The 13,577-nt window shown below is 35.5% G+C and overlaps 1 protein-coding gene across 1 annotated transcript in view; it reads left to right on the forward strand.

The window, feature by feature from the left end:
- IL1RAPL1 (interleukin 1 receptor accessory protein like 1) overlaps window positions 1-13,577 on the forward strand; it is a 1,262,266-nt gene that overhangs the window by 701,270 nt on the left and 547,419 nt on the right. Inside the window, exons 3-4 of the mRNA XM_040468734.1 lie at window positions 7,383-7,569; window positions 10,043-10,196. Coding sequence (XP_040324668.1) covers window positions 7,383-7,569; window positions 10,043-10,196 — 341 coding nt within the window. The remainder of the gene's footprint in view (window positions 1-7,382; window positions 7,570-10,042; window positions 10,197-13,577) is intronic.

Here is a 13,577-nt window from a genome sequence, read left to right on the forward strand (position 1 = left end):
TCACTCAATTCTCCTCCTGAAATCATTATTACACTACATGTTAACTAAGGTGGATTTAAATCAAATTTTAAAAAGTTGAGATTGTTATGGGGAAAATAAACAAAAGGATAAGATGGATAAGCTTTCTTGAGAAAATTATTTGTAATTTATGTGACCTCGAACCCACGTTCTGGGCCTCATTTTCCTTTCAGGGACACGTATTTATTTTTGCTTTGCTGTGTCCGTCTTCTTCCTCAAGCAGAGGTCAGGAAGGAGACCTTGGAATCTAATTGTGAAGTTCAAAAGTCCTCGCGCCCAAGGGTAGCTCAGGCAGAGAAATATTGGACTAGAATTCCATATACCGAGGACTTTTCAACTCTAGTCTTTCAAGAATCTTAGGCTAGGAAAACAGAAATGGCAAAATTCTGTTAATTACTTTTCACCAAAAAAGACAGAGATAATTATTTTGAATTGATAGTTAACATAAGACTGTAGATGAAGTTCAGTGTACCAGTTAAATTTTTAGAAAACAGAACTTCAAATCAAAAGGCAGTAAACTGGCATTTTTAGTCTTATCATTTGCTCAGTGGTCTCTCTGTAATCTTGTCAGAAGGGCTGAGTTTAAGCACAGTTAAATCAATAGGTCCTCCAGAGCTCTTCTCAAAAGAAAACCTAATCCAAACAAATCTCACATTTTGTGCCAGTAGCCATAAGCATAGTATGTGTAAGAAAGATCAGATGTAACAGAGGGGCCACATGCTTTGCTTCAGGCATCATGGTAAAGACTGAGAAAACATTAAAATACAGGAAAAAATTGGAAGGCTTTAAGATTAGAAATAAACTGTCAGAGCATATTTAAGCCTTAACAAACTGTAAAATGTTCCCTCCACAATCCAAGCCTTACATTTTTGATTCCTCACATGTTAGTTTCACAACTAATGATTAGACACTATGGTCAAATTTCAGGGCTGCAGTAACTGATTCAGAGATGTCTTTCCATGGGCAAATATTTTTGACACTTTAAAAATACTTTGTGCTTTTATTTGTACAAAACAATTATATACAGAAGATTACGACTTAAGAAATGACCAGTAAATGTTAGAGTAGACCGTAAGAAACAGAGAAGCAGAGAACAACTTAATCCTTTAAAACCATTGTTCAAATTCCTGTCTGTCTTTCTCAGCCCTTCGTTATGTGGGAAAACATTTCCAAATACTATGGAAATGTTATGATTTTCCCTAGAGACCTGAGAATTAACATAACAGACAGATCAAGTAGTTAGTGAGTCTGTTAGAGGATCTATTTAACTATCATGTTACTGGTAATTCTGTTAGAGTAGGAGACATTCAACACTACACATGATCATGCATAAGAGGTGTGATTACAGAATAATTGCAACTGTGCTACCCTTAATGTGTGGTGTCGTGTGGTTTTTATTATACTCTATCAGCTAATCAGGTAATATACAAAATTTCCCTTTTCACACACAGTTTTCTTTCTCACCTCCTGTCTGGACTACCCACATTGCCACACCTTGATCTATAGTTGTGTAGTGATGCATCCATTAAAAGATGAATTTTTTAAATCTGTGATAGCTCCTATGCATGGCAATTCAGAATCTTTGTCTCTTTCAAGGTAGCACACTGCTCAGAAACCCTTGGAGAACTTGAATGCACTGTACTGACTTCCAAAGTCTGTACTTACAGAAGTTATTTTCATTTTATATTTGTGTCATGCATTTGCTTCTTAATTATGTTTTAATATATTTGTTAGTTCTTAGTCTTTGTATTGGTTTAAAGTTAGATGGTTTTTTCACTCCCTTGTAAGACAGGACTCTAAGGCAGTCCTTTCAGAAGCCAACTCGTTGACAAGTATGTAAATATGTAAAAAGTACATAGTAGAAGGACCTGAAAAACACCATAATATTTCTTTAAGACCTGTCCCTTGCTCCCTTTTAGTCCTTATTAAACTTGAGGGATTTAAGACCCAAATTTTCAAAGAAATCCGACTTAGATTACATTTTCCCTTTCTCCAGAAGACATCTGTTTGGGGGTACAAAATAATATAAAACCCAGGGGCTAAGAGTGGGTAACTTTATTTTGTTTTAAACAATGTTGAATATATATATATATATATATATATATATACACACACATATATGTATATATATGTATACACACACATATATGTATATATACATATATATGTATATATGTATATGTACATATATGCATATACACATATACATATATACATGTGTGTATATATATACACATATACATACACACACATGTATATATATATATATATATATATATATATATATATATATATATCCAGCACTAATAATCTCCAGTATATAGAATTAGAAGTTACGAGATGTGAGTTCTAATCCTATTTTTTTTTTGCTACTAAATGGATAGTAGAACTTGGGTAAATCATTGACTTCTTTAGGCATTGGGTTACTTTGCTGTAACTTCAGCTGGATAAATGAAGGAAATCTGTGTGAACTATTTGTATAATACATACTGTGTACTTGGTCTGTACTTCAGGTCACCTTTGCCAGAGAAAACTAGGTCTTTTTTGAAATTAATATTGTATTTTTTTATCATTGGAGTAGAGCTAGCTTTTATTTTTTATTAATCCACAATAATATTATTGAATCTTTGTCTCTTTCAAGGTAGCACACTGCTCAGAAACCCTTGGAGAACTTGAATGCTCTGTACTGACTTCCAGAGTCAACTGAGTATTGAATATCAGTAAAGAACAAGTGTTTTCTGTACATACATGTATATCCTGTCTCTCTGTTCACTTTATAAACATGGAAACTAGTAGTCATGATTTAGCTTTTTGCCTAGATGACAGCCCATCCATTCTAAACAATAGAAGCCGAGTAAATATGTGCTTTTGATTTTCACCGGAAGTCCTGTAGGAGCCTTTGCCTTACCCCATTTACCCCATCGCATGGTATTTCCCTGATGCACAGAGCCAGGGTGCCATAGCAGTCATGCTGCAAATTTGATGATGGCGGATGGTACTGTTTACTTTGAGAGTGTGTAATTCCCCTCACAGGGATCATATGTTTATTAATATGTCACAAGTTGCTTGCTTCCTGTTAGCTCTTCTCAGTAAATAGGAGTATCGTGTTCATTGGATGCTGCTTTATTTTTAGCTTTTTAAATCACCTCCTGATGAACAGAAACAGTAAACAAGTATTAAAACATTGAAAGTAATTTGAAAATAGTGCTATCCTGGGGAGTCTGGAATTCCAGACATTACCAGACAGTTGTAAATCAGCAGTCACCTCCCAGAGCTGGGGAATAAAAGTCAGGAAAATAAGAACACCTAAGTGTGCTCATCTGGAGCTACTTTCTGAAAATTGGTCGTCAGTTGCGTCTATAGAAAGGAGAAAGGGCTGGTGGGGTGGGAAGTCTGTATTTTTCATCAGGTTTACTCCTTCTTCTCCAGCCCACTCACATATCCCAGATGAAAAATAGAAGGACCTTTCTGGATTCTTATGCTTGACATTAATTAAGCACTGAAGAACTGAAGGCATCATCATGGTCATGTTGTCTGTCTAACCTGCCTTCTAAAAACACTTGGTGGCTGTACTGGGAAATGCAAATCTAAAGGAAATAGGGACAAGGGATGTAGTACCGATAGTATCTAACTTACTCAGTGCTCTCTGGAAGACTGGCCCTGCCCTAAGCTCTTTCTGTGTTTCAGCATGTTTGATTCCCAAAACAACCTCCAAGGTTTTTAGTATTACTTTCTCTTTATACAAATGAGGAGAAGATGGCAGCCTCAGGAGTCAAGTAACTTTCTCTCCTTGTCAAAAGTACTGAGCGATCAAGCTGGAATCTGAATCTTTTACAGCTGGGCTTTTGAGATCTTGCTCTTGACTCAGCCCTGTTTGTATAAAAAAATGTCTGGCATTTGATAAAAGAAGGTGTAGAAAAACAAACAAACAATAGTAATTAGTAGTTTGAGGAGAAAGAAAACCTAAGACTCATGAATTTAAAACATTCATGTGGAATGTTCATTCAAATTTAGAATTCACTGATTTGCTTCTTAGAAAAGTCTGTTCTTTAAGAATTCTAATGTGTACAAATATCAGTATTATTCTAAAACGTGGGTATTTTCTTACTGCACGTTGGGATATGTCCTAGGATAGTTAATTGCTTACCTTGGATAATTATTTTTTCTGAAAATATTACCTTAAAATGAGCCTACAAAGAGCATGTTCTAGTCTGTGCTGGAGTAAAATTAATAAATAATGCATGAGCAATATTTCTGGCAAACCCAAAGAGGATATTTTTTCCACTTGGGTGTGAAGCTCAAGCTAAAATTTAGCACACTTTCTTTTCTCTCAAAGCTGTTTTTTTTTTTTTCCCTTCAGTATTTTCCATGCCGAAAGATTGACTCTACTTTTCATATACTCATCTGAGGAAACTTCTTCATCATCTTGGATAACTCTCTCTTTCCTTTGCTCCTTCACTGTTGTAGTGATTCGGTATCTTTAATATAATTTGAGCATGATTCCTCCTTCCTGTCTCAGTGGTCATTGCCTTTGGAGCGGCCATGTTTCTCCTGAATGAATGATGTTGCTTTCTAATTTTCTCACTGCACCTAGTCCTCTGTTCTCTCCAATCCATTTTTCTCACTGCCATCAGAAAAATCTCTCCAAAATCCCATTGTCTTCATTTCCCAGCATAAAGTCCACATTCTGCTGTGGCTTACGTGACTCTCCTTCTGGCTTCTGCAAACCTCTCTGGTCTCAGTGCCTGCTGTTCCTTTATAACTACTCTGGAGTCCAGCCACACCAAATCATTTGCAATTCCTCTAACATATCAAGTTGTTGCACGTCTTCAAGCCTTTGTGCATACTGTTCCCTGGATTAGCCTTTGTTAAACTTGCCGAATTCTTTCTCATTAAGACAACCAGGTATCACAACTTAAGAAGTCTTGATTCTTTCTTTGACGCTGTTGTGGTGGTGCACACTATCTTTCTGTAGTGCTTATCACATTGAATTTCAGCTGTTTACTTGTGTATCACTTCTGGATTACAAGGGCCTGAGAGCAGGGACTATACTATGTTTTATCATTCTAACAAAATCTCTGAACACATTCTTCCAGGACCATTTTACTGACTGACTTTGTTTAAAGGTTAAAGGTTTTACCTGTGAAGTATTTTAGATGTGCTTCTAGGCTATTATACGAAGTAGAGACATCAATATTTAATCATTCTGCGTAATAATTTTGTGGCACTTTTCTTTGTTACCCAATATAAAGTGAAATAAATAACTGTAAAGGAAAACTCTATTTTTCTGCTCTATTCTCAGTACTTCTGACACCAGGTATGTGAAGGGTTTTCCACACCAAGTGATTTTGCAACACCAGCTGTTTATGCTACAGTTCAAATCTGTTCTGACACTATCTATTGGAGATAACATCACACCCCACAGGTTGAGGACTCAGTCCCACCAGACTGCCTCCTGCCTCACAACTCAGACAGCAGTGCAAGTCCAGGCTGTCACCTGTGCTTCTGACAGACTGGCTACGAATCAGAGGTTCTCACAACCCCCTCCTTGGACTCAGTCATTTGCTAGAATGGCTCACAAACTCAGGAAGCAGTTGACGTACTATTGTCAATTTATTACAAAGGGTATATCAAAGGGTAGAAATGAACAGTCAGATGGAAGAGGCATGTAGGGCACAGTGTGGAGGAAGCGGCACAGGACTTCCATGCCATCTCCAGGCATGCGCCCCCCCCCCCCAGAACCTCCACGGTTCATCCACCCAAACTCATCAACCTTTGTTGTTTTTTATAGAGCTTCACCTGAAGCTCCTGCCCGCTTGCCTTAGGGTCCATGGCTGGAGTTAAACATTCCAATCCTCTAAACACTTGGTCTTTCTGGTAACCAGCCCCATTCTGAGGCTTTCTAAGGGCTTCATCCTAAGGCATCTCATTAACATAAACTCAAAGGTGATTAAAAGGGGCTCACTTTGAATACTCAAAGATGCTCCACTCCTATCACTCTGATGGTTCTAGGAGTTTCAGGAAATCTGTGCCATGAACTAAGACCAAATATATATTTTTATTATACCACAACCAACCTACCTATTTTCTGGCTATTCTCGTCTTGTCATATTGGCATTAAAAAAAAAAAAAACAACAAAAAACAAAAATTTGAATCAAGTGGCTGTTTAAATGGCAAATATCTTGGCTGAATAAGGAGGAGAACTAGAGGACTGTGATCTGTGTGCACCAGTGCAGAGTGAGAAGAGCCAACGTTACTGAGCACCGGTGACAGGCCAAACTCAGACACGTGTTGTCCCACCACCCCCACCTAAGGTTCTGAGGGGTTAAATGAGTTGCCCAACATTGCGGAAATAGTAAGCAGTAAAACTCAAATCCAGAATTTGATAACCAAGTATACAAATGAGCTATTGGGCACTTACCACATAAGAAGTTCTCTATAAAACCTTGAATTTGATGTTTTATGCTTCTCTTTTTTCTCACTGCCTACATGACTGTGCCTGACCCATAGCAGTGTTCACTGAATGTGCAGAGACTTAAATGGCAAACCCAAATAGTGCACTTTACAGGAAAACTTCCTTTGGTCCAACTCTTTCAAGGAGATCTCTGAACATGATTTCTCTTCTCATGTATTTCAAGTTAGAAACTTGATTTAGGAACCAACAAGTTGTAAAATGAGGCACTGATTTAATGAGCTGATTATGTAGAACCTATCAGGATGGGGTCCCTCCTTACATAGTACATTAGGATGTTTATCTTGTCTGACAACCTGGACTCCAGGTCCCAACCCAAATGGATTTGAGTCTATAAAGATAGTGAGTGTGCAGTATTTTTACCCAAGACTTCTCTTCCCATATTCACTGATAATGTCTCCACTTACCAAGACAACCCATACTACAAGAATTGAGCAGCCTTTTTCTTCTCATTCCATTATGCCCAATAGACCAGTTATATTTTTCTACTCTGTTGAGTTTGCCAAGTTTAGCATAAACGCAGGGTTGACTTCTTTTCTGACCTAAATCTTCCTTTATTTCATTCATTTTTTAGATACAAAAATCCCTAGTGAACAGGTTTCAAACCACACTTGTATATAATACAAAACTTTTTTTTCTAACAAATGAAAAATGTACGAATGTTTTCACCAAACCAAGCTTTGTTTAGCTGTGTGATAAGAGAAAGTTCTGTGAAATAAGCCATAATACCGTAACATTAACTAATCAAGGGAATGTTTGCTTTTCTTTTTCCCTCTTCCTCTCCTCCTCTCTCTCTGTCTCTGTTTCTCTTTCTCTTTTAGTGAAGTAAACACATTCTGGCAGCACTTTTTGTTCACACCAGACCACCTTATTTATTTTGCTTCATTACAGAAACTCCACTTACTGTATGAAGGTATCCATCTCACTGACAGTGGGCGAAAATGACACTGGACTCTGCTACAATTCCAAGATGAAATACTTTGATAAAGCTGAACTTAGCAAAAGCAAGGAAATTTCATGCCGTGACATAGAAGATTTTTTACTACCAACCAGAGAACCTGAAATCCTATGGTATAAGGTATGTGCTGTGAATGATTTTGTTACTTGTAAATAGATGAATGTGTATCTTATTCTTGGACAAGTTGGATAAAAAAATTAAATGGATATGATGACGTTCAGCTCTGTGCTCCTAAAATAGTACACCAAATTGTGCTGCTCGTTATAAGTTTTCAAACCAATAGCTTTGATAAATGGCTTTCAATATTTATATTGGTAATCCATTGCAATAAGCTGTTGTGTTAATTAATGTTCACATCTAGCTTACACAATTCTTTCAAGTCGATTATAATCTGTGTTGATAATTTCAGGAACTAAAATACGTTAAGCATTCATTTCAGAGCTCTTCACATAAACAGTCCTAATGTCCCCAAGCAAGGAAAGGATTGATTTACTTCTATGAAAAAATGGTATTCTAGCTTTATTGAACTCTTCTGTTTAATGGAAGTAACTTTGTGCATATTCAATTCCTTGTCATATAAAAACACATACATTTTCTAAAATCTGATGAAAATTCATGGCATTATAAAACTAGCACTAGATAAAGTTCTTTTCAAAAACCAAAAGAAACTTCAGACTAAAGGAGAATAATCCAACCCCTGTCCTTCCTATCACATAATTGACTTTCTCTCAGTTTTAAGATTTGGATGTACTCTTCAACTTATTTCTACCATACAAGAAATTTTTGTTACTGAGTGTCTTCAAGAAATATAATATAGGTGCTATGACCATTTGTCTGGGATATTGTGTCTATGATTTAAAGAGTACTAGTTTAAATTTTACTTTGTATAATTCCCTATAAGTAGGAATTTAGGAAGCATAACCTCTTAGTAACTATACCCACCAATATCAGTATGTCATGAATTCAGAACTTATGAGAAATTAACAAGAAACAAATATTTAATAAGTTGTAAAGGATTTGCCATAATTAGCAATGACCTTCTCTGAGTAAGACTTAATTTTCATTCTTGATAGCAAGTAATGGAGGATTCAGAACATTTGAACTGTTGAAATATTTTTGTATATTTCTTTTGAATTTCTATCCAAGACAATGTCAAACAGCCCTCAAATATTAGCCCCACTGATTTCTGTTGCTGTGCAGATGAGGTTTATTTTTTCCCTTTTGTTTTTCTTTGTGTAAGTATTTCATACCCTGATTCTCAGTGGCATGCCTTCTTTCCACAAGCAGATCCTTAGCAAGCCCTAATGATTACTTCAAAGGGGAGACTATTAGGGAAGTTTGACCCAAAGTCTCTGAGAACAGATGTTTGTCTAGTAGTCATATGTGTATATTCACCTTCTATACATGTACACACACACACACACACACACACACACACACACACACACTCAGTATTTAAAATGGCTGGCCTCACATTGGTCCTTTAGTCATGTTTCCACCAACACCCCAATTACTGTGACCTTAAGCTGTAAAGACTGTCACTAGTGGAGTGATGGGAGGAGATGCATTATACATGAAACTTAAAAGTCTTGCAGTAATCCAGATTATTTTCCCATACTCAAGGCAACATATATTCCATGTATTCGGTGTATATAGCTTCTGCAGTTATGACAGTTTATGCAACTAATATGAGTATATAAGATGTATATTTTGGTCTGAAATAACTGGACGGTTCTCTCCCATTTATACAAAGGCATTGATCCACATAATCAAAATGATAGCCTGCAAAAAGTTGATGTGGCAATACATTTTTTTCAGAAATAATACTACCTGTGAACAGTGTCCAAGGGCTTAAAGCTACTTTTATCCTCATTGCCTTGATTTTGAATCTGGCTAGTGGAAATGGATTTCTGGCAAAAAGAGAAAGCTCCTGAGCCAACATCATTATAATCCTAAGCTTAATTTAGAGACCATAATTTGGTAGACCCACCAACAATGAAAATAGATATTTATAGTACCGTAAAGACCTTGTATATGAATGTTGGCCATTTCTTTCACGGATTATAGAATGTACATGTTATGAAGAGACTGCATTATTTCTAAATGTTGTATTAAAAGATTTAAAAGATTGAAATAGAAGCATTTTCCTCTACAGAATTAATTTTTCTACTTCACATTAAAATAGTATATTTTCTATTTTATGTTATTAGTATCAAGATGGTTAATTACATAGTTAGCAAATAAAGAGCATTTACTTCCAAAAATGATGTTAGTAGTTATCTTAACTGAGTGTCTTTTTTCTTATATCTTCTAAATCAATGTATACCTGATTTAGAGACACTAATCTTTGAAGGTAATAAAGTGACTCTTGCTAAAAGAAAAAAAAAAAAAAAAAAAAAAAAAAACAGCTTTCAAATTGAGGTACCTGAGTTCCCAGAGATGTGGAGAAGGTATGAAAATTCTTAGAATTCATTACAAACTTTTCAGCCCTTTAAAATATAACATTAGAAACTTTTGGTTTAGCTATTTGGAAATCTTTTCTCTATTTTTCAGTTATTTTACTTACTACAGAAATTTTGTGTTTTCCATGCAGGAATGCAGGACAAAAACATGGAGGCCAAGTATTGTGTTCAAAAGAGATACACTGCTTATAAGAGAAGTCCGGGAAGATGACATTGGAAATTACACCTGTGAATTAAAATATGGAGGCTTTGTTGTGAGAAGAACTACTGAATTAACTGTTACAGGTAATCCCAGTCTTCAGTATTTCATGTGCAAGTAATGAAGTCGAGTTTTTATGCTACTTATTGGTTTTTTCAAATCTGTGCACTGAAAGAAGTACTTAACCAAATGCTAAGTGGACTCCTGTAGGTGACATTCATTCCTGCTTGCTTTTAAATCATCTTGTGCTGAAATGCATTTGAAAGGTTAAAGAAAATATGCTTAGGGAATTATAGAAATGTTAGCTTTTGAAAGTACTTGAAATAATGAGTTTACAATTTCAGAAAATTATGCTTATATTTTGTAATGATATCTTTTTTTTGAACCATTTTCCCAAGTGTTAAAATAGAATATATGAAATCTATCTCTGTCTTCCTGTCTTGCTCCAAATCAGAAAATTTACTATTTTCTTCACTTATAGCTCTATAAATCTGATGTATGTGTTCTCATGAACTTGAAAATAACATAATTTCAGGTGTAATAATTGAATAATTATATGAGATGCAGCAATTGGTGCCATTCCTCTCTCTGGTTGCTAAGACAGAAGGACATGAGCACAAGATTTAGAACTCTGTAATCATGAGTCTGCAGCTCCCTGGTCTCATGACCATATTGGAATCACCACAACCTTCACCGTATCAGTTTCTTCATGTACCAAATGGCAATTATAAAACTTGCCTTGTTTATTTCATAGGATTTTTGCAAGGATCTAATGAGGTAAGGTATGTGAAATCAGTTTGCATAATATAGAATTATATCCAAATGTGCGTTTTGGTCATTTTATGTCATGTAACATATTATCTTCATGCCTTTTTTTTACTTGATAGTTTACTTCTCTAAGAGTGGTCCCAGGAGAAAAAACAGGGGAAAACAAGAGCAATATTAGGAGTTAAAGAAATTATTCTCATCTTGTTTAGAAAGGTTCTTCTTGGTAACTTTTTGTACAATCATATTTATGAAACATATAGAAATAAGTGTACAAGGGATATTATATACTTTTAAGAGATTTTCACGTGTTCATTGATTCACTTAGTATAGTTTTCGTATATGAAGAGAGCTTAGTGGTAGTGACCTTCATCTTATAATCATTGCCTTTTCTTTCGTATCTTGAGATTATCATATATTTTGACTTAAAAACTGTAATTCAACTTATAAAATTCATTTGATGAATATTAATTATTCTTATCTAAATAAAATTTTACTTAAATAAATCAGGTGCTCTTTAGTAATGCCTTTGGTAAACATTAGACCTAGTAAATAACTGACACTTGCAATATATGATATATTTAAATAGTAAACACACATTCACTCTTGTATTATGTATGAATGGTATGCATGGGTATAATCTATAACTAGTTTGGTTTTCAGTTTTGCTGTGTTTAATAGGTCTTTGTAGAGAAAATTACAATTAACAGTTTATCTTCTTGTCTGTTTAATGGAAGAGTGAAAAACGTAACTGTTTATACTTGGGTTTTCTTTACAATAGATATTGAGGTTTTATTTATTTTTTGCTTTCAATCTATACTGAAGTAGATTTTCCAAGAGTAGGTATAGAGACAAGGAATTTGAAAATATAATGAAAAAACATCTATTCCCTAAAGAATGTCGAATATACTTCTAGTCTTTATTCTTTGGATTATAGAACTCATCCTTGGTAAACACATCTCTTCCCTTTCTAGAAACATTAGGACGCCAAACCACTATTTAGAAAGAGGTGATTAAAAAAAAATCTCAGAGACTGGAAACTGGGTCCCAAATGGTGCAATCACTTAAATGAGGCTATTTTGTATAACGAGTAATAGAATCATTTTTTCCTAAATGCTATCAGGGCTACTATATTTTCCTAACTCTATTTCTCAAAAAATATCTTGTCTTTACTTGAAAAGAGTGAGTAGTTATTCTGTATTATCCAAGAGGAAGTAGATAAAAGTTTTAACGGAAGTTTTCATTCAACTCATAATCCTGAATACTTCTAATTTAAGTGGCCTTACCTGTGACATTGATTTGGGTAAAAAAATATAAAGCCAAGTTTGCCTATATATGAAGTTTTGGATGAATGGGGGAGTTGAATGACCTTAATTAAAATAGGATGTATTAAAATGCATATTTTATTAAAATAAAAGTCTATGACTTTTATATAAAAATGTTTTTATAACATTGCTTTAGTGTGACACCATAGCACATTTACTTTGCCTGTAACCAAATTAAAGAACGATTCTTAGAACCCAAATTATATCTGTCACTAAAGCAGCAAAGGTGGGCTGTTCTCTGGATCATAATTAACCAGTGTTTTGTAGCTTGATTTTCTGCAAATCATGATTATATTGTACTTGATGTAAATATTATGCACAGCATGATATCATTTAATTTTAGTGCATCTGCATTAGCTGATGATAAGCAAATATTTTGAAGTGTTTTAGAACATGCTTCTTTAAAATAAGAAAGAATCCTGCCTGTGAAGCAGAAAGGAAATTTCTAGTTTCATAAGGTGGCTAAATGTGCAGGCAATATTGTGAAAATTTTTTAAATGTTTTATTTACTTTTGGGGGGGGGGCAGAGTATGAGGGAGGTAGGGGCAGAGAGAGAGGGAGACGTGGAATCCCAAGCAGGCCTCAGGTTCTGAGCTGTCAGCACAGAGCCCGACACAGGGCTCAAACTCACGGACTACGAGATCATGACCTCAGCCGAAGTCAGATGCTTAACTGACTGAGCCACCCAGGTGCCCCAATATTAGGAAATCTTTCACTTATTAAAAGTGCATGTGTCTACTTAAGTGAAGTAGTGCTTCAGGAAAACAGACCACAGGGATAAAATAATAAACCTGCTTATCACTTTGGGTATACTTTCAACGTTATTATTTTGTTAAATTCAAGGTGTTTTTAGCATCAATCTGTATCGTCTACACTCTTCTGTAAGCCTCAGCCACACTGAAGTTTTTACTGTTCTCCAAATATCCTCCCTCTGAGCCCCTCTACCTGGTTCGCTCCCTCTGGAATGCTTTTTCTTACGCGTTGTCACAGAGCTGATTCTCACCCTTTCTTCAGGGCACAACTCACATGTTCCCTTTGTTTTGAGGCCCGTCGTTCTTCATGCCTTCATAGCACTTTTAGAATCCCCACTGCAGCCTTTACACATTGCACTGTAACTGTTGACACTCCTGTTCTTCCACAAGAACATGAGCTACTTGCAAAGGGATGTCTTCTTTTTAATAAGCATTTTATTTGAGACCAATTTTACATTTACAGGAAAATTATGAAGACATTAGAGAGAGATCCTATATACCCTACATCCAGTTGATGTAGGATTAAGAGGTGGGGTGGAGGGGATTAAGGAGTGCACTTGTCATGATGAGCACAGGGTGATGTATGGAACTGTTGAATTACTGCATTGTGCACCTGAAAGGAATA

This window comes from Herpailurus yagouaroundi, unplaced genomic scaffold (genome assembly GCF_014898765.1).
Source record: "Herpailurus yagouaroundi ecotype Mexico unplaced genomic scaffold, PumYag 67793, whole genome shotgun sequence".
Taxonomy (NCBI): Eukaryota; Metazoa; Chordata; class Mammalia; order Carnivora; family Felidae; genus Herpailurus; species Herpailurus yagouaroundi.